This window comes from Chiloscyllium plagiosum, chromosome 28 (genome assembly GCF_004010195.1).
Source record: "Chiloscyllium plagiosum isolate BGI_BamShark_2017 chromosome 28, ASM401019v2, whole genome shotgun sequence".
In the NCBI taxonomy this organism is placed as follows: Eukaryota; Metazoa; Chordata; class Chondrichthyes; order Orectolobiformes; family Hemiscylliidae; genus Chiloscyllium; species Chiloscyllium plagiosum.
The window spans coordinates 3,533,176-3,556,167 of NC_057737.1; the positions used below are offsets into that span (position 1 = coordinate 3,533,176).

The 22,992-nt window shown below is 39.6% G+C and overlaps 1 protein-coding gene across 3 annotated transcripts in view; it reads left to right on the forward strand.

Annotated features, from left to right (window-relative positions):
* Window positions 1–22,992, forward strand: part of bcas3 (BCAS3 microtubule associated cell migration factor) — a 1,214,579-nt gene that overhangs the window by 514,275 nt on the left and 677,312 nt on the right. For all 3 annotated transcript variants that reach the window (XM_043718098.1, XM_043718095.1, XM_043718097.1), the window contains exon 15: window positions 2,647–2,911. In XM_043718098.1, the coding sequence (XP_043574033.1) occupies window positions 2,647–2,911 (265 nt within the window). The remainder of the gene's footprint in view (window positions 1–2,646; window positions 2,912–22,992) is intronic.

The following is a 22,992-nucleotide window of genomic DNA, read 5'->3' on the forward strand; positions in this document are numbered from 1 at the left end:
CTTATCTCTCCACGCTTCAGGCTCTCTGCCTTTATTCCTGATGAAGGGCTTTTGCCCGAAACGTCGATTTTGCTGCTCCTCGGATGCTGCCTGAACTGCTGTGCTCTTCCAGCACCACTAATCCAAAATCTGGTTTCCAGCATCTGCAGTCATTGTTTTTACCTGGAAGAGCCAAACATCCTGTGTTTCTATCAGCCTTCTCTTAGCAGACAATGACAAGAAATGCACATCACCTTCAGTGTGCCAGTACAGCCTTTGGATGTCTAAGGAGTCATGAGTTTGATGACAAAGACCTCAAATCCGATACCAAATGTATGGTCTGCAAGGCAGCAATGTTACGTGTCTGAGATAAGAATAATGTACAGCAGACACTTCAAACCTGTTGAGAAGTATCAGCAGTGACTCTGCAAATTCCTGCCATCCACTGGCAGGCTAGAGGCTCTAAAATCATGCTGACTTGAGATATGGTTTGCAGTTAGCCAGATCCATTCGGAGGATCACTTTGTCCACATGTCTGACACTAGACTTCCAAAGCAAGTTCTCCACTCAGAGCTTCATCATAGTAAATGGTTACCAGGAGGGCAGAGGAAATACCCTCAAAAATGACCTCAAAACCTCTTGGTAAGATGCAATATTCCTACCATTTTGTGGGAACATGTCACAAGCCTGCTGAAAATAGAGAAGAAACCTCCACAAGGTGCTAGTTTGAATGTCTTCACAGTTCTGGATGGAATACCATGTGTGAACAGCAGAAGGAGCAGCACAGTCTGGAAAATGGCATTCACCCGGTTCAGCAGACACCACTTGTCCCACCTGTGTGCAATTTGGGGATCCAAAGTTAAAGAAAATCATCCTTAAATTGATGGGATTACCTAGGAATGGGAAGAAGATTATAGCTTTACTAGGTCTCTAATTGGCTGAAACAGACTGGTGAGTGTGTGAAGGTAAAGTGGAGCATCTGAATGTTAGACATGCATCCTGTTATAGACCAGACCAAACCGCCTCAAAATATATGAAGAAGGTAGCCTAGATCCTAACATTTTCTTTTTTTAACAACAAGTGCCAAGCATTGCATTCCAGATGCAATCCGATTGGTTAAACTACCAGGCTTGAAGGAAAACACACTATATTCATATACGAGAGCTAAAATACAATGAAAGAAAGAATTGAAATAATTTAGCTCTATAAGAAAACTTAACAGAATAATAGGTTATTTAACTATAAATATAGCAACCTCACATTTAGAGAGCATCTTTCACAATTACAGTGTGCCCCAATGCACTTAACAGCCAATGAAATACTTCCAAACTATAGTCGCTGTTGTAATGGAGGAAACATGGCATTTGTGTATAGCAAGATCCCACACATGGCAATGCCATATGACCAGATACCTATTTTATGAGGAGGTATTGAATGAAATATAAATATTGACCTGAGGAAACTGGGCATAACTGCTGATCTTCAAAATATTACCATTGGATATTTTACATTCACCTGAGTCTATCTGAGACAGTTAAGACTTTGATTTAATGCTTCACACAAAAGTCTCCACTTCTAACAGTGTGTTGCGGTATTACCATTGTTTGGAGTGTAAGCCTAGATTTTGTTTTAGATGGATTTGAGCCTACAACCTTCTAACTCAGAGGTAAGAGTATCCCCACAGTTGGTAAATATATGTTAAAGCTCTCTACCAGGGTCAAAGAGTCATACAGCATGGAAACAGATTCTTTGGCCCAACTCGTCCACGCCGACCATGGTTTTTAAAATAAACTAGTCACATTTACCTGTGTTTGGTCCTTATCCCTCTAAACCTTTCCTATCCATGTTCCTGTCTGAATGTCTTTAAAATGTTGGACGTGTACTTGCTTCTACCCTACCCCCCATCTGCACAATTGTGTATTGTTAAAATATACTGATGGGGTTGGATGAAGAAAAGTGTGAGGAATAGAAACATTTTAAGGTGCCTCTAGCTGCTCGTTCCATATATGCACTGTGTGAAAACGTTGCCCCTCAGGTCCCTATTAAATCTTTCCCTTCTCACTTTAAATCTATGCCTTCCAGCTTTGGACATCCATACCCTGGGGAAGAAACCTTGGCTATTCACCTTATTAATGCTCCTGCTATAGGAAGGATGATATTAAGTTGGAAAGGTTGCAAAAAAGATTTACAGGGTTGTTATCGCTATTGGAGGGTTTGAATTATAAGGAGAAGCTGGATAGGCTGGGCCCTTTTTCCCGAGAGCCGATGTGACCTTGTATATGTTTATAAATTGGGAGGGGTTAATAGTGTATGTGGAAAATCATGGCAGTGATCATCCCTGCTATTTTTTTGATATTTTCTTGATATACAAGGTTTCAAACTAGAAACGTGTTCAGCAAACGTGACTCTATTTATTCTTCTGTATTTTGAAGCAATGCTATTTTATTATTCTTCCATTTCATTCAAACAACAACATATTACAACAAAATGTCTCTCAGCTCTCCACATGGTGCAATTAGTTTTGTTAAGTTGGAAAATCTAATTAATTCAGTTAGAATAATAGAATTGTACAGCCAAGCCATTCATTCCAACTTGGCTGTTGAAGGATTTCTTCAAAAGTGCAATTAAACTAATATTGCAGCTGTAATTTCTACATTTCTGTTGCAGGTGCAAGATATCTGCTTCAGCCAGGACTGTCGCTGGGTAGTAATTAGCACACTCCGGGGCACCTCGCATGTGTTTCCAGTAAATCCTTATGGCGGACAGCCCTCTGTCAGAACGCACATGTCTCCTCGTGTGGTAAATCGCATGAGTCGATTTCAGAAGAGTGCCGGGCTGGAAGATATAGAACAGGAGCTGTCGACCAAACAGGGTGGGCGCTGCAGTCCAGTGGCTGGTCTCTCAAGCAGTCCCTCTGGGTCACCACTTCACAGTGAGTATCAAATCTTTTGTTATAAATCAGGAGATTGCATTCAAGCAGTAGTAAACTTTCTTAACCATCAGCCTTGAAGTTCCTTCATGCTTTTATTATCAGATCTACACCAACCAGATACTTACAACGTACATGGACTGGAAAATGAATATTTCTGATAACAAATGAAATGTGTTACCCTGTGTCTTTTCTGCAGGTGATAGTTTAATCGGTTCACTTTTTTTTCTCTCCTATAATTTATTTTCTCATACAAAATGTTAATTAATTAATTCGAGACCAATGAAACGTTTTTTTACAATGCATTATTTTTGGGCCCAAAGTTGATGTTGCTGCAAGGCATTGTGAACCTCATTATGATACACCATTTATTTGAATAACAGTTTTACACTTTGAAGTAGACTCTTTCCCACCCACATATGGGTGCATCGAGAATCCTGGAAGCTTGGCTACAGGGAGACCATTGTTCTGCATATATATGTACAATAACTTGGCAATGGGTTTTGGCAAGCTATGTTCTGTGCAATTATTTCTTTTTACATTTTAAGTTTCTTTCTCTTCCAGTACTTTCTCTCATTATTCTTGGTCACTGCGACATAGTTCTATATTGCTTACTAGTGTTTACAGCACAGAAATTGACCATTTAACCTAACAGGCACCTTAAAATGTTTCTATTCCTCACACTTCTTTATCCAACCCCATCAGTATATCATTTTAACAATACACAATTGTGCAGATGGTAGGGTAGCATACAGGGATTTCAATTGCATGATTAAAATAAGAAAGAAGATATTTGATTTGATTTATTGTTAGTGTATTACAAATACAGTGAAAAGTGTTGTTTAGTGTCGGAACTCTCCTGGTGCCATCTTAAAACACAGAGAATAATCCAAAACACAGATTATAAAGCCAGAAAATAAAACAGCAGAGTTCATCCTCTCGTCTTATCTCAATAAAGTTAGGTGGTGTTTGGAACAACTCCCACTTCTAGTTCGACCATGGGCCTGGATTTGGGCTCCTGCACACCAATGCCTCGAGTCCCTCTGTTAAACTTAACACACTGTTCCAACTGCATTTCACCACGTCGCTGCCACTGGAAGAGTCGCCATTCTCTGGTACCATTTTGTTTCCACCAACACCGCTACCACCATGAGTTCATGCTAGACCAACCTTGTTGGTGTAGCTGCTGCCGCTGCTGCAGGGTTCTGCAGTGGGACCGAACTTGCTGTTATTGCTGGATCTGTGTCAGGCACCTGGGCCAAGCTGTGGACCCGGAGCCTTGGCTCAGCTTGCGAATCTGGAACAGGGGATTAAGCCTGTGAACTGCTTGCTCCTTGCTCTCCAGGAGACCTCAGGCTTGGGTGGAATCATGTCCGCCTTGTCCTGGCGTTGCTGCCACTGCCACTGGATGCCTTCTACTTGGTCATTAACTTGGCCCCACTGCTCCCTGGGCCCGTGCTGCCATGCAGGGCCTACTTTCGCAGATGCCACTTCTGCAACCGAGGTGAACAGGTAAGGGAAAAAAACTGTAAAGAAAAAAGTGCAAAGTTAAAAAGCAAAACTAAAAAGAAAATAAAAGCGGACAGAGTGGACAAGCCCTGGGCTCAGTAGCCCACATGCTGCTACTCTGCCGCCGCCATCTTGAGATATCACGAGGCATTTACAGATGCAATGGCATTTGGATGTTTTAATCAGACTTGTTGATACTTTAGGGCTTATGCTTTTAAACCCTTTCACTTATAGCTACACATTTCAATGGTTTGTTTTTATTGTCTTGGTTTACCAGAAAGGCTTTGACATAGTTGTGCCATCTGCTGCAGGATAGCCTGCAAACAAAATCTGAGTAACAGTCACGCTTCCTGTAACTGTAAGACCTGCATAGCATTACCTCCATGCTACTAGATTTCTCCAGGGAGTTATGTTCACAAAGCAATTGACCATGACTGGGTTTGCAAATACCTATATCGCGAACACTTTACAGCAAAAATGAAGCATCATGTAAATATGGCACATAACTTTCAGCAAGTGGGAAAGTAACGTAGGTAGCAACTAAATGAGAATACAGCCGCCTATACTGAGTCCTATGTTCCGAAACATCACTATGCTTTAGCATCTCCATGCAGTATTTCAAAATGTCTGAGTTATTTGAAGAGAAACCTGGCTGTTTGGTTCTTAGCATTGCTAGAGTGTAATTAGTCAAAATTTGAGATCAAGCTGATTGAGAAGACATTTGAACAGATTATTTAAATTGTAGTCAAAGATATAGGTTTTAAAGAGAATCTTAAAGGAGGAAGAGATGGAGATAGGAAAATTTAGAGAGGGAATTCCAGTGCTAATAGCCCAGGCAGCCAAAGACATGGCCATCAATGGTGCAGAATTGGAAATCAGAAATGCACAAGAGATCAGGGCTCCCAGCTACCAAAGCTGTCCCTGAGATCACAGCACCAAGGAGGAAGCATGCTGAAGCAGCCTCGGCAGCACTGGCCAGATCCAGAATGTCGCTTCAACCAAAACCACCTCATAGTTGCCAATACTCCAGCTGCCACCACAGCCAGGAGGCTGTCCCAACTGTCAAGGACCAGCACCTATCTCAACTTCAGGGAAAACTAAAATTTTTTGTATTCTTTCCTATTAATCAAGGCATAGCATTTGAAAAGGGAGGTTTTGCTGGAACTGTATAATACGTTAATTAGTCAACACTTAGAATATTGTGTGCAGTTCTAGAATTCTTATTATTAGAGAGATGTGATTGCATTGGAGACGATGCAGAGGATATTGCCTAGACTGGAGCATTTTAATTATGAAGAGAGATTGGATAGACTGGGATTGTTTTCCTTGGAGCAGAGGACATTGAGATGGGACATGACTGAGATATATAAAATTATGAGGGGCATAAAAAGAGAAGACAGGAAGAAACTTTTCCCCTTGGTGGAAGTATCTGGCATAGATTTAAAGTAAGGGGCAGGAGGTTTAGAGGCGATGTGAGTAAACATTTTTTTCACCCAGAGGGTGATGGGAATCTGGAACTTATTGCCTGTAATGGTGGTAGGGGCAGAAACCCTTATAACACAGAAGAAGCATTTATGTGTAGACTTGCAATGCCAAAGCATACAAAGCTATGGGCCAACTGCTGGAAAATGGAATTAAAATAGTTAGGTGGTCATATCTGATCAGCAATAATAATGATAATAATAGTAATTTCATTGTTACATGTATATGAAAATTCAGTAAAATATGTATAAATCGCCATAAGCTTGTGCCATTTTAATTACATAAATTATATAAAGAAATAAATCACGCAAAGTTAGGACAAGTTTCATTTTTTGTTCCATCTTCGGCTTTTTTGATTTCCTAAGTGGCTACAGGATGCTGCCACTCTCCCAGCTACCAAAGCTGTCCCTGACACCACAACACCAAGGAGGAAGCAAGCTGAAGCAGCCTCGGCACTACTGACCTGACCCAGAACGTCCCCTCAGCCAAAACCACCTCATAGCTGCCAATACTCCAGCTACCACCACAGCCAGGAGGCTGTCCCAACTGTCAAGGACCAGCACCCATTTCAACTTCTGAGAACCAATTGACTGTCGTAATTAACTCCCAAGGACTGAGAGATTATTCATGCAAGAGATCATTCACTTCACCACCATTGCAAATGTCGCCAAAACGTCGGAGGAAAAGAGCGAACCCCAATTCATTCTTGCTGAAACAGTTACTCATGCCATGTCAGTGATGACCACGAGGAACAGACCAGGTCCACTGCTCTTTAGCTCCTCACAACCTCACTCGACCAGTATAGCCGCAGAAAGAAGAAAAATGACTTTGATTCAAAAGTTAAATGAAAATAAAATTTAACATCAGAAGAAAAAGGATGTGGCCAGTCATATGAGAGGAAATGAGCGGACTGGGAGCCTGAACATCTCCTATCCTGCTGCCTCCGCCATCTTGAAAGGATTGCCGCAAACTCGATAGGTCAAAGGGCCTTTCTCTGTGCTTTTGCCTGTGATCTGTGAGAGCATACATTGGCAATTTCCAACATTGTCGGATAGATGCCAGTGTTGTAACTTTACCAGATCAGCTTGCCTAGGGATACTGTTAATCCTGGAGCACAGTTCCTAAGTGTCATTATCAGCATTTCTCAGGACCAGGGTACTTTTCAGTATCCAGTGCCTTCAGTTGCCTGCTGGAATCTCATATGGAGTGAATCAAATAGGCTGAAGTCTGACATATGTGATGCTTGGCACTTCAAGTTGAAGTCTGGAAATCTTAGGGGTACATAGATATTACAGTGGATGGTGATGAAGTGATTCAAAAGTGAAAGAAAGTTTTAAATTTGAAATATGTTTGGACCAGAAGCCACATATACCCTTGAATCTCTCTAATGAACAGGAATTCAATCACTTACAGTGCTCACATTTTAAACTGGAACAGTTTTTAATTCCTGGTACTATTTAAATTAAGAGTGGTAAGTGTTTAAAGTTAAATCGATAAAACAATCAATGGAATACAATTTCCCTAAATACCACATTTGAGCCCTGTTTCCTGAATGGGCATGCTGTTGAATTTGGATTTTTGACAAAAAAGCACAGTAAATTGGTCCTGTCACTGAAATGCTTTCTCCTTAGGAATTACCTTGTAATCCTTAAAAATATTCCATTATAAATTGAAATGCCTAGTCCATAATGTTAGTTCCAATATTTTACAATATTGTTCCATTTGTTTGGAATTTAATTGCCAGTTTTTGAAATTGTAGTTTGTTTCACCTCATAGTACCTAAAGTGTAAACTGATTTTTGCCTATCAACCCAAGAAATATTTCTAACGATTGAAAAATTTACCCCATTTTAAGTTATATTATCTTATTTAAGAACTTCAGAGGTTGAACAGTTAGTGTGTCTCATGGCCCCTCTCGGAAAACATTTAAATTCCTGCTTGTTTGTACCGTCTTCCTGTGCTAGGCACAGTGTTGTTTAAATATCTGATGTTGAAATCTTTATCAGGGTGTGTTTCGGATCTTACAGTGGACGTTCAGTCTGGTTTTGCAGTTGCCTACTCCCCTGGCCGCGTGTGGCCCCTTATAGAAACACGAACTAAGGAAAACTCTTAATTCACAGCTGATAAGGAGATACTTCCTGCATAGCCTAACAAGCCAACACAAACTTTGTTTGGGTTCCTTTGTGTTTTATCTGTTAACACACCCCGTTGTATTTTTGTAAGTCAATAGGCGGGTGACGAAGTGCACTAATTATGATATTGGCACACAATTGCTGACCCTTGGCTTAGATCCTGCTCATACTGTAAGCACAAGCACAATGCACTGAAATGACATCTACTTCCTGTAAGGTTAGGGAATACATGCTAATGTTATCACACTGAAAATATAATTGACCTCATGGTGTCAAGTAAGGAAATGCAGTGTCTGAAGTTGGCGCTTACTACCGTGTGTAGTCTCTTGGGATTAGATACGAAAACAGATTTACAGTGAAACAAGGTAGTTGGTAAAAAAAAAAAATCTCACTGCTCATTGCTTTGATGGAAATGTAAGGAGGGAGCTGCAAGGTCGAACATCACAATATTCTGGTTATACATTTTCTCAGTTGCATACTTTTCCTCATGCCAGTTTAAAAGAGCTAGAATGGCTCTTCAGACTCGACTGAGATCTTCTCCAAAATCTAGGATTGCTTATTGCAGTTTCAATGTAGCTCCTTGAATATTCTCTCACCTTTGACAGAAGACAGAAGACTGTGAGTTTGAACCATAATCCAAAATTTGAAGACATAGTCAGAGATTTTGTTCCACTGCAGTACTGAGGGAGCACTGCATTGTGCTGACCTTAAGCTTATATGTTAAACAGCATGCTAGTTCCCTGTTCGGGTTGGCATTAAAGAACCCAGAACATTATTTGACAATATTCAGCCAGCATAATCCCTAAAAAAGTTTTAAGTACTCAATGTTGTTGTTTTTGTGAGATCCCACATTCTGTAAAATGACTGTTGTGGTTGCTTACATAACAACGTTCATTATGTTTCAAAGTAATTTGTGATGTGATAAGCTACTCTATAAAGGAAAGTCTTTTTCCTTCCACCACTGACCTCTTAGCTTGATTTTAAAAAAAAACTTAACTAACCTATCCTGTTATGATTGAGTAGGCAGATGATACAATCAATTAGTTAGAGGAAAACACTCCCACTGTGGCTAAGTCACATTGTGTGTAAGAAATTGTGGATACATATTTGTGAACTATCTCAAACCACTTAGTTGCCTTTGGAGTTTGATTAGGCACAATAAATCCTCATACTCTGCAAAGATCAGTATACACAAATCTGGAACTGATTTAAAATATACAACATAACATTGATATAAGTTGTGTTTCCTGCTTTCAGGTGGAAATAATAACTCATCTCACCAAAATTTCTATTTATTAATTTTGGCTATAAAATATTGTTCGTGATGTGATACTTGATTTTTGGTCTTTTCTTACAAGGAACTTTTAATCGTGGTGCAAAGGATCAGTAAAGTAAAAAATAAGTACTCAACTCAGAGTTCAAGCTCTTATTCCCATCCTTAAATGTCAGATTGGGTTAGTTAAATGTGTTCTTCCCTTTCTCCCTTTTGAGTATTGAAACTGACACTCCAATACGGCTTTTGCCCGAAACGTCGATTTCGAAGCTCCTTGGATGCTGCCTGAACTGCTGTGCTCTTCCAGCACCACTAATCCAGAATCTGGTTTCCAGCATCTGCAGTCATTGTTTTTACTCCAATGCAGTACTGAGGGAGTGCGTCACTGTTGGACAAGTGGTGTATTTAGAAAAAGACATTGAATGAAAAACATCATCCTTTCTCCCCTCCTCAATCTATTTCTAATGGTATAATTTGAAGGCAGAGTCTAGAGCTGTTTTGGTGTCCCAATGTTGCTATCTCAACCAATACAGATTAGCTGGTCATACATCTCACTTTCTTGTGTGGATGCTTGCTCTTTGGAAAATGTTTTCCACCATTTTGTCAAATAGTTAGAATAAAAGTACTTCAGAGTAACTCTGAAATTATTAATGGATGAGGAAAATTATCTTGCTCAGTTATTTCTAAGCTGAATTGTTTCTGAAATGATTCCAAAGTTTTCACACCTACTACTGTCTCTGTAGTATATTCCAAATGTTGAACTACACTTGTAGGTAAAGAAACAAAACTAACCTTTTTTGACCCCATATTCCCTTATCCCAATCCAACAGTTTTGTTTTAATATGACCTTGTGGTTGATCTTTTATATGCCAATTATTGCCCTACATTCCTCACTTAGATCACCTCATAGATAACTCTTTCTGTAGCTGATAAGGCAAAGTCTCTATAGTCTTTCATCACAATGCAGATATCAGAGACTGGACTTGACTCTTCAGTGCACTGCTTTAGTCCCTGAACATTGCACTTGATTCTTTCCTTCTTCAGCTCCATGTGGAGGTCAGCTTGTGCTGCTGTACTTTAGCACTAATGAGGCACATGTGGAAAAATCAAGAGCCAGAAAGCAAGCTATGTTTACTAAAAATACCACAATGGAACCAATCATAGACAGAGAGTCTGGGCATGATCCTTTTTTAAAAGGAAGGCAATTGTCTCATAGGTTTGTACTGTTTGTTTGCTTTTTTATCCTGCTGTAACTTGTGCTGAAGAAAATTATTGCATCAGGTAAAATGACTCAGATGAGTATGGCTCACAAGTAAGTAGGTAATAGTTTAACCTTATGTTGATCCTGGGCATTGTTGCCATAATGGTATATTACCATGTATGAGTGCACCCATCTCTCTGCATCAGATTCCATTTGCAGTGATTGCAGATAAAATTTCATACAGACAAGCACAAACTTTGCACATGACAAGCAAAAAAACAGTGTGTGTACTCCACAAATGGTTCTAATTTGCAATGGATTAAGTTAAAAGAGACCTAGAGTCTTAGTAGACTCAACAGTCAATTTATTCAACCAATGCAGAACAGCAATTGACAAAGCCAACAGAATGTTGAACTACAAAGCCAAAATAATAGAATACAACTTCAGAAGAAGTCATAATCAAACTGCACAAAGCATTAGCTTGTGTACTGTGTTCAATTCTGGTCATTGGAAAATGTAGCACATGTGAAGAGAGTAAAAATGCTTGCCTGATTTAAATAATACAATGGAATTTTTCTGATAAATTAATCTCAAATAATGGAATATTTGTTTGGAATGAGTCATTAACATAATCATCATTCAATTTTATTTACTTATGAGCTACCACAACATACAAGCAGCAATCTTCATTTGAGCAATTTCCTGGGGAAATGATCATGACTTGCTTATAGTTCACATTCCTGATTTTGTAAAAGCATTAAAAATTTGATCATGTGTTTGAGTAAATACAGTGCGTTGTATGAACTGTGTGCATTGATGAGTTAATCCTGTCAGTGAGTAGATTTTTGGGAGTATTTGAATGCCCTACTCAGTATATGCAAATTTATTATTTGAGCTTGTACACCTGTGACATCCATTGAACAATTGAAGGTAGGCTGGTCATGAGTTTGAACTGAATTTGTTTCTTTAAACTAACAAGTGCCTAAAGTGCACTAGAAAAACAAATCTGAACTTCAGCCAGCCTTTGAACTGGTTAAACAGTAACCATTGCATTTAAGGGGAAGCTAGATAGCACATGAACAAGTAAAGAGTAGAGGTATGCTGAACAAACTAAATGGAGGAGTGTGGGAGAAGGTTTTTGTGGGGCATGAATATTAGCACAGACTGTTGAACCAAATGGCCTGTTTCTCTGCTGTAGATTGTATATAAATGTAATGCCGAAGGGTGGCAGAGGCCCAGTGGTATTATTGCTAGACTATTAATCTAGAAGCTCAGGTAATGTTCTGGGAACCTGGGTTCACATCCTGCCATGGTAGATAGTGGAAAAACGCACCTGGTTCACTTATCCTCTTTTGGGAAGAAAACTGCCATGCTTACTTGGTCTGGCCTCTGTGTGTCTCCAGACCCATAGCAATGTGGAGGACTCTTAAAAGTCCTCTGGGCAATTAGGGATCACCCTCACTTTCCTAATTTCACCTTACGTCTGAGCCAGAGATGCTTCCATCCGATGACCAAATAAAATTGATCTGTAAGGACTCAGTTCAACAATTGACCTATAAAGCCTAAATTTAAACAATGTATCTGAAGTAATTCAGATTTCACAGAACATTGAAAGTGGCAGGACAGACAGAGCAAGAAGTAAGTCAAAACGTATGGTTCTGGAAAAGCACAGCCGGTCAGGCAACATCCGAGAAGCAGGACAGTCGACATTTCGAGCATAAGGGTCCCAAGGCAGAAGATGAGACATTCTTCCTCCAGGTGTTGGGGTGGCTAGAATTTGATGGTGGAAGAGGCCAGTGATTAGTCATGGAGCCCCCACTTCAACTCCCCCTCCAACTCCACCAAGGACATGCAGGCCCTGAGTCTCGTCCATTGCCAAACCTTAACCATCCGACATCTGGAGGAAAAATGCCTTATCTTCTGCCTTGGGATCCATCAACTACACAGCATCAATGTCAGTTTCACCAGTTTCCTCCCCTGTCCTCCCCCCACCTTATCCCAGATCCAACCCTCCAACTTGGCACTGCCCTCTTGAACAGTCCTACCTGTGCATTTTCTTTCCCACCTATCTGCTCCACCCTCCACTCCAACTTATCACCACCACCCCTCACCTTCATCTACCTATCGCATTCCCAGTTAACTTCCCCTCAGCCCCATTGCCCTCCCATTCTGACTGGTTGTGCTTTTCCAACACGACACTTTTTAACTCTGATCTCAAGTATCTGCAGTCCTCACTTTCTCTTAGAGAGAGAAGTAAGTAAAGCGTAGTATCCTAGGCTTTTTTTTAATAGGACATAAAGTACAAGGGCAAGGAGGAATTGCTGAACTTGTTTAAGACTGTTATTAGACCTCAACTGGAATATTGTGTGCAATTCTGCGCACCACAATATCGGATTCATGTAAATACATTGGAAAGGGTGCAGAAGCCGTTTGTGAAAATGCTTCCAGAGATGAGGAACTACAATTATGAGGATAGGTTGATGAAATTAGAATTATTCTCCTTGGAGAGAAGAAGACTAAAAGGAGATCTGATAGATATTTTCACAATCATGAGCAAGCTAGCTGGAGTAGATTGGGAGAAACAATTTCTACTCGTAAAAGGAAAAAGAACAAGAACACATGGATTTAAAATGATTGGCAAAAGAAGCACGGTGAAGTGAGGAAAAACTTTATCACTCAGTGAGTAGTTAGGGTATGGAATGCATTGCCTGTAAGTGTGGAGACAAATTCAATTGAAGCATTCAAGAGGGCATTAGATGATTACTTGGATAAACATAATGTGTAAGAACATGGGTAAAAACAGGAGGTTGGCAATAGATAATAATGCTGATTTAATGAGCTAGTGCCTTCAGAATAGTCTCCTTTTACACTGTAATATTTTTATGATTCTGTAATGCAGAAAAACAAAAAAAAATTAGCTTTACTGGGAAGACTTCATTAGGAAGAACTTGTTGTAAATTGAGAATGATAAGTTTTATTCTTGCTAACACCTAGGTTGCTGTCATTTTGTAGGAATTAACATTAAACTCAGCAGTGTCATTTTTTTAGATTAGATTACTTACAGTTTGGAAACAGGCCCTTCAGCCCAACAAGTCCACACCAAAGCGCAACCTACCCATACATTTACCCCTTCACCTAACACTATGGGCAATTTAGCATGGCCAATTCACCTGACCTGCACATCTTTGGACTGTGGGAGGAAACCAGAGCAAACCCACGCAGACATGGGGAGAATGTGCAAACTCCACACAGTCAGTCGCCTGAGGCAGGAATTGAACCCGGGTCTGCTGGAGCTGTGAGGCAGCAGTGCTAACCACTGTGCCACCGTGCCGCCCACCATTGTATGAAGGAGCTTCTTTCAAGAGCTGGAAAGAAGCCAGCTGATTATTATTACATATGGAAATACATAGCTATATTGTTATATATAGTATATATATATATCAGACAATTTACCATGGCATATTATAGGAAATTGCTCTAACATGATAAGATTAGATTAGATTCCCTACAGTGTAAAAACATGGCCTTCGCCCAACAAGTCCACACCGACCCTCCGAAGAGCAACTCACCCAGACCCATTCCCCTACATTCACCCCTGACTAATGCACCTAACACTACAGGCAATTTAGCATGGCCAATTCACCTAACCTGCACATCTTTGGACTGTGGGAGGAAACCAGAGCACCCGGAGGAAACCCACGCAGACATGGGGAGAATGTGCAACCTCCACACAGACAGTTGCCCGAGGAGGGAATTGAACCCAGGTCCCTGGTGCTGTGAGGCAGCAGTGCTAGCCACTGAGCCCGTGCTGCCCCAAAAGTTATCTGTTTACTTCAAGCAAGGGAAGTTCCTCCAGAAATAAAATCACAAATTACTGGAGGTATTTGGCAAGCCTACCTGAGAAGTAATTCTTTTTCTCTTGTCTCAAATACTGATCAATTTGCTAGGTATTTCTAGCATTGTTTGGTTTTCTTTCATATTTCCAGCTACTGCATCATCTTGTTTTAGTTTTAAAATTCTTCTAGATTTATCTTTTTCAAATATGGATGCATCTTCTTATTCATCAATTCTTTCCATTTGTCAATTTCTTTTCATTGAGCCTTCAAATCCTCTTATGGTGGTAACTTTTATCCCCAACTGTGAGAAAATAGTTACAGAATCTTTGTATTCAATTTGTAAATCTGTTCAGAGATATCGGATTGGAATTAATGCTTTCTGTGTTCTGGAAAAAAATACATGGTTCACCATTCATAAAAACATTATTCAACACCACTGGTTCTGGAATGTTTCTGGGAAATTTACTGTTAATAGCTAGCTCAATGTTCCACTCTCCCTGCTTACATGGCTTCTCAGCCAAATCTTTGTGGTTGACCCAAAAAGTTGTTAATCTCTTTTATGGTGCTGTCATTACATGCCATGTCAGTCATACCTGTGCCACGCAAGTTCAGACAAGTGTCTATAAATGTAGAAGTGAAAAAGGAAGACTTGCAGTTATCTTGCATTTACCTTTTGTAACCTCAGGATATCCAATGTGGTTTACAGTTAGTGAAGTAATTCTGTAGGATAGCCACTGTCACAATGTAGAAAACTGAGTAACCCATTCGTATACAACAGAATACCACAGACAGCAATGTGATTAGAACTGGATAATCTGTTTTGACTACGCTGTTTGGCCTAGACATCAGGGAGAATGTTTTCATCAAAATAGTGTGAAGAGATCCACACCTGAGAGAAAGGGCAGATGAGTCCTTAGTTTATTGGATTGAATGATGGAGCAGGCTCAAGGGACTAAATTGCCTAGACCTTTTGTTCTTATGTTAATGTGAATGAGGGAGAAACCTTTCCACTGTTTGGAGTCATTTGGTTTTTGGAGGTCAATCAGTTAAGCTCTTCAACATCACGGCAGGTGTTCCTCAGGGAAGTATCCTTGGCTCGACCATTTTCAGCTATCTCATCATAGTCTAAGGATATCAGGTAGGCCATGAGGACTGAGATAAGGGGAATTTTTTTCATCCAGGGTGCAGTGAGCTTTTGGAATTCTCTGCCACAGAAGGCAGCTGAGGCCAAAACATTGCAAGTTTTCAAGGAGGAATTAGGTTTGGATCGTGGGAGAGATGGGAAGAAAGTGGGAACATGGTACTGAGTTGGATGATCAGCCATGATCATATTGAATTGTGAGTCAGTCTCAAAGGGTTGAATAGCCTACTCCTGCTTCTAGTTCTATGTTTCTAGATTAACATCTCATTTAAAGTGTTTTGAATCGAACAACGAAAACTTATATTTTTTAAGTAACTAAACTGATTTGATTATTTTATTCATGATTTTATCCCCACTATTGGAGGAAGGATCTTCTTCAGTCCCAAGGCATACACAGTTGCACACCAGAGAACTCGTGAAATCCAGTCATAGTACATGACTGAAGGTAACTGAGACAAATGTTTAGCTCGAGGTATTTAAACGGGAATTAAACACAACCCAGCCAGAATGAAGGAGCTCAATTAAATTTTCTGTTAACCCAGGTTTAGCAGTAATCTTTGCATTTTAAATATTAAGTCAGCTCCATGCTGTGAGGCACAGTCTGTCAGTACCCACTTCAGTGCCATAAATATTTTATGACAAATAGAACACTGAATAATTTGTTATAAATCAGGAGGAAGAATACAAAGTGCTTGCTGAGCCTAGATCTATAACATTGGATAAAATTTATCATTTCAAAGAATATATGTAATGGTGGGAAGAGAAGAGTGTGATTTGTGTATGTACTAGATCTCATTAATTCCCATTACAATATCCTTATTTGCAGTAGTTTGCAGAAATTTCTCTCACATCAAAGCAGAGTATATATTATAGTAGAAAATAGTATTGGCGGTTCAGTGATGTTGTGGATCAGAGATTGGTTATTCACCCCTGAGAACTATGTTTCTGTCAAAGGTGATGTTGGTCTTTGAGAAGCCTCAGTGCAGTTCATATTGAATAAGGCCTACGGCATAAGCTTCTCTTAACTTAGGATGAAATGACAGTCTTGCTTCGAGAAGAAACTAAAATAGTTGGTGTGAGAAACGGTAAAATGTCAGTTTGGCAAAATAAAGTGACTTGCTGATTTTCAGGTAGAGCGGAGAGACTTTTATCGTGCCTTACCTAACCTGGGAATGCCTGATGTTAACACTGACAAGGGAACTTGAACTTCCTTTGCCCAGGAGAGGTGGACAGGCATGCAATTAAAATAGCTATGCAAAGGCTATTAAGTCCTTACCATTTGATTTCCATGTTGCTATCTTTGTTAATTCCAGAACTCCACTAAGTATTGGAGGTATAGTTATTTCTAACTAGCCTGTTCAGGTATGTTATGACACAGATCTGGAACAAATGGGAATTGAGCCTAAGCCTCCTGGCTCAGAGATAGGGATTCTACCACTGTGCTGCAAGAACCCATCCATTAGATTCTAAACACCTTTTGTTCTTATGTTAATGTGAATGAGGGAGAAACCTTTCCACTGTTTGGAGTCATTTGGTTTTTGGAGGTCAATCAGTTAAGCTCTTCAACATCACGGCAGGTGTTCCTCAGGGGAGTATCCTTGGCTCGACCATTTTCAGCTATCTCATCATAGTCTAAGGATATCAGGTAGGCCATGAGGACTGAGATAAGGGGAATTTTTTTCATCCAGGGTGCAATGAGCTTTTGGAATTCTCTGCCACAGAAGGCAGCTGAGGCCAAAACATTGCAAGTTTTCAAGGAGGAATTAGGTTTGGATCGTGGGAGAGATGGGAAGAAAGTGGGAACATGGTACTGAGTTGGATGATCAGCCATGATCATATTGAATTGTGAGTCAGTCTCAAAGGGTTGAATGGCCTACTCCTGCTTCTAGTTCTATGTTTCTAGATTAACATCTCATTTAAAGTGTTTTGAATCGAACAACGAAAACTTATATTTTTTAAGTAACTAAACTGATTTGATTATTTTATTCATGATTTTATCCCCACTATTGGAGGGAGGATCTTCTTCAGTCCCAAGGCATACACAGTTGCACACCAGAGAACTCGTGAAATCCAGTCATAGTACATGACTGAAGGTCATTAGAGTCCAATGCAATCCATGGAACTTCAATGTTATTTTGATTACCTGCTAAATCTACCACAGCACTCTGCTCTCTATACTTTGGCAGGGAAGAAGGGGAGGCCTCCTTGAAGTAAATCAAATTTTTTTCCTTACTGGGACAAGAGGAACAAAAATTATCTGTAGAGGGAGGAAATGGGATGGAATTAAATGCTACTACATTGTCTCATCAAAAGATATATACAGATGAGAAGAGCCATTCAACCCCTTTTAGAAGGGCACTTGAGTAGCACTGAAGTAATGTGTCTTGTAGGTGAACCAGGTCAATAATAGCAAGGAAACTACTCCAATCAGAGTTAAATCTTGGCACTATAGTTGTATTCAGGTTTTTTTATTTTTTTAAACCAACTTCATTTGTAGTGTAAGCTCTGTTAGGTGTAGTAGTATTTATTAATACTCAGTTTTTGCAAGTTTAATGCCTCCGATTTACTATTTGAAAGCTGGCCTGTTGGGGGCAATGTGTTTTCAGTTTTACTTTGTCCTATATTGTTTACTTTAAGTTCTACCTTGTTTTCTCAGCTTCATTTCAATGCCAGGTTCATTTCTGACTCTAGTGTGTTCTTGACTGCACAGCAGCTGTAATTCTGTTGCTGTTATTTCTTTATTGTCCTATAAGTCTGTTTTTGTAGCACTTTTTTAAAGTTAATCACTATAAATTAAACAGTAGGACTTGAAAAACAATAATATCAGTGCCTATGTTTGAATCTATCGTAGCTACCCAGATAATATAATTCAAAGTATCCATTTATTTGAAACGTTCATGCTGTAAGTCAAACAACCCTCTGTGTAAGAGATGACACGTTCAAATGATTCAGAGATAAAAAACAGATCTGTTTACCACTACCCTGGAGTTTAGCCGTGTGCTTTTTTACTTCAGGGGTACATTTATGGATCGGATGTGACTCCAAATTATTTAGAACATTAAAGGCGAACCAGGGAGCAGAATTGGCATGAAGTTATTCTCCGAGAGAGGGTAGAGATAAAATCTAAATTTGTGTCTAAGACCACAAGATGCGGGAGCAGAAGCAGGCCATCCAGCCAATCAAGTCTGCTCTACTATTCAATGAGATCGTCGCTGATATGATAATCTTCAACTTCACTTTCCTGCCATTTCCCTATAACCCTTGATTCCCTTACTAATTAAAAATTTGTTTGTCTCAGTCTTGAATATACCGAATGACCCAGTGTCTGTGATAGAAATCTCCACAGATTCACTGCTCTCTGAGAGAAGAAATACTCCTCATCTCTTTCTTAAATGCTCCAGTTTCCTCCCACAGTCCAAAAATATGCAGTTTAGGTGAATTGGCCACGCTAAATAGTGTTAGGTGAAGGGGTAAATGTAGCGAAATGGGTCTGGGTGGATTACGCTTTGGCGGGTCGGTGTGGACTTGTTGGGCCGAAGGGTCTGTTTCCACACTGTAAGCAGTCTAATCTAATCAATCTAAAACAACAAGAGCTTGCTCCACCATTCAATAAGATCATGGCTCATCTGATTTTAACCTCAACTCTACTTTTCTGCATATCCCCAATAATCCTTCATCCCCTTGGAAATTAAGAATTTACCTAACTCTGCCTTAAAAATATTTGAAGATTCTGCACCTTTGAGGAATGAAATTCCAAGGACTCACAATCTTCTGAGAAAAAAACTGTTTCTTCTTCTCTCTCTTTGTTTGGCACCCCGTTGTTTGTAGACTATAACCCCTAGTTCTAGATTCTCCCACTAGAGGATACATCCTTTCAATATCCACCCAGTTAAGTCCAATCAGAATCTTGGATGTTTCAATTAAGTTACCCCTGACTGTCCTAAACTCCAAAGAATACAGGCCTAGTCTGTCCAGCTTTTCTCATAAGGCAGTCTGCTCATTCCAGTTATTAGTCCAGAGATTGTAATTCAAGAGGGCACAAGAGAGGCTACTGGCTTGAACAGATGCCATGAAATAAAACTTTAGTGTAGAGATAGAAGCAAGAGGAGAAGCAAAGATAAGAAGCAGTGAAAAAAAAGAGTTGCATTGATGTAGAAGTCCAGCAAAAAATACATTTTTGGATTGTGGACACTTTTGTAATACATGAAACATGCAGTAACCAAGTTGGGCACAGCAATCAATTCCTATTGCAGGAATGTATTAAATGATGATTAAGTCTGTTTTTAGTTATTTTCTTTGAGGGGTAAATATTGGTCAGGACACTGGGAGAACTTACCAGCTGTCAATTGAAGTAACCCGATGAGATCTATCTGAGAGATATAATGTTTCATCTGAAAGGCACCATCTGGAGAGATGCAGTATGTCTTCAATATTGTGCTGTATCAATGCATGAGGGGATATATATAAATGATAAAAGCTTAAGGAAAATAGAAGAGAGTAAACATTTAGCTGATTCAAGATTGCAATAACATTTTCATTCAAAGGGTGATGGTATCTGGAATTTGCTGCCTAGTTTGGCCAGGAAACCTGCAACTCATTTGAAAGGAACCTGGCTCTACACTTGAAGACTGAGTTAGAACGGCAGCAATTTTCTTTAGCTTACCCAGATAAGATGGGCTTAATGGCCTCTTTCTGAGATGTAACTTTTCAATGTTCTAATAAATGAGGAGAACCTTGTAAAATTTCCAGGGACAGCAAAGTCAGTAATTAAACGACACACGTTATAAGGTATTTGGCAGAAGAAGTAGAAAGAACATGAGGAAAACATTTTTGGACAGAGAGTTGTTGTGATCTGGAATACACTGCCTGAAAGGGGAGTGGAAAGTGTTCAATAGTAACTTTTAGGAGAGAATTGGACATATACTTAAAAAGAGAAACATTTGTAGAGCTTGAGAGAAATAAAACAGTGGCATAGGATTAGTTGTAAAACTGGTATTAGTATGATGGACTAAATTACTTTTTGTATTATAACATTCTGAGATTCTATGTGAGCCGTATATAGCAACTGAATAACAACCAAAAAAGCTTGGACATCATTTTGGTTTAGTGTCTAGTTGGTTCCAGCTTCGTACTTATTCAAAAATAAACTTTTGGAATGTTTCATTCACTTATTATGTAAGTGGAGCTTCAACTAAATAATGGAAGTGAGTGTGTGAGAGTTTGACGTGTTACATATGTGTATCCCTCTGTTCTTTCACTTTCACAAATGCTCTGTGTAGTGCCTTTAATAAATCCAGTTTCAATGGTGTAATGAAAGCTTTATGGCCTTATATATACTGGAATGGGCAAACCAAAGCCTCAGAGACACGTGTGGCTCTTAAAAGAAACAAAACTTCAAGCTGCATAGTTTTAATGATTATTTGGTAATGTGAATGATTCTATACAGACCCAGCTTGTGGATCAAATGCTTCCAAATCAAAGTTCAGCTCAGCTTAGTTAATACTGATTAACTTGAAAGCACTGTTGTAGTCTGAAGTCTGACTCTGATCACATTTAAGTGATTATAAATTTTCATAATTTAAAGCATATTTTGGAAAGATTATTAGTAGATTATATATGATATTTCTGGGGTTTTTAATCACTCCTTTTTGAGACTTAGATACCTTCTGTAACCACTGCAAATTGGGTGGGGAAGGGGGTGGGTGAGGGGAAGTTGCTTTACTGCTAAACATGATTGGATACTTGCCCGCTGTCAACAATCATGTAGTTTATGGCACAGGTCACTGGATTAGAAGTGAGCAGTTTCATTGTTGTTTCCCCATTCCCCTTTTCCTTCCCTCTACAGGGCTATCAAGGTTGATTGATTGGAGTGATCCTCAATTCTCCTTCTTCGGTATTTTATGGACTGAGTCAGTAAATAAATGTATGCTTTCTTGTAGAGCTCATAATCCCCCATCCTTGAACAGCCTCTTCTAGCTTCTTCCAAAATCCGCAAACACAACTGCCCAGGCAGTCCCATTGTTTCTGCCTGTTACTTCCCCACGGAACAGTTTCAGAATTTCTGGTTCATGGGCACAAACTGCCTCCTCTTCCCATGGGTCTGCAGTCCCTTTTCACATCCATCCCCCATCAGGATAGTCTTAGGGTTTTCCAATTCTTCCTGGATAGAAAGCCTGAGTTGTCCCATCCGCCATCGCTCTCCTCTGCTTGGCTGAGCTTGTCTCACTTTGAACAATTTCTCCTTTAACTCCTTTCACTTTCTTCACATGAAAGGTGTAGCCATGGGTACTTGCATGGGCCCCAGCAATGCTATATATTTGTGGGTACAGAGAACATTTCTTGTTCCAACCATATTCGGGTCCCTCTCCATAACTCTTTCTCTGCTACATGGATGACATAATCGGTGTTGCTTCCCTGTCTTGTCCAGAATTGAAAAAAAGTTTAATTTCACTTCCAATTTCCACCCTGCTCACACCTTCACATGTTCAATCTTTGACTCTTCCCTTCCTTTCCTCTCTGTTTCCAGAGGCCGGACACCAACATCTACTACCAATTTCCGGTATACGTCTCACATTCTGCTTTTCGTTTTCTCCATTCCATTTTCCAGTTTCTCCGGCTCCGTTGCATCTGTTTTGAGCATATCATCTTCCGTAGGGTGGTCTTATAAATGTTCACTTTTTTCCTCACCCTCATCACTAATTAAAATATAATCATAGAAATATATAGCACAGAAAGAGGCCAATCGCCCTCGAGCCTGTCATGTTTCTTCGAAAAAACAGTCCCATTTAATTCCATATCTTCACTTTTGTCTGTAACTCTGTAAGTTTCACATGCTTATATAGCACTTGTTAAATTATTTGTGAAATCAGCTTCTATCTCATTTACAGATAAAGTGTTCCAGATTGACAGCTGAGCGAAACCAATTTGGCACATCCCCTTCTTTTCCAACCTCTTCTCATAACTGAAATACCTCATCCTTATAACACTCCATTAAACCTCTTCTCTACCTTTCCTCATGCCTTTTCATCTTCCCTAAAATGTAATAGCCCAAATACTTCATGGTACTGATTTGTAAAGGTCTAGCATAGTCTGTTCCTCTGTTTATAAACTCAAGAAACCCATGTGCTTCTTCATGGCCCTGTTACCATTAAAGCTGTATAGTTACAGTAGTCAAGGTCTCATTGCTCAGCTATGTTTTTTAGAATGATGCTATTTATAGTATATTGCTTTTCCATTTTTTGTCCTTTCACATTGTATCACTTCACATCTCCATTTGCCATTGTACTGCCCATTTCATTGTACTGTTGTTTCTACCTGAAGCTTAAAACTATTCTCATGCACTATCTACCACAGTGCCCAAATGTTGTACAGCTTGTTCTGCTATAATGTCAATACGAATTTGCTGTAACATGGTTGACAAACTGGGGACACTGTTTCTAAAGCGCGATCTTCTAAAACATGTATTGGTTGTAATGTTATTACATCTAAAGCACAATTTTTCTATCTTGCAC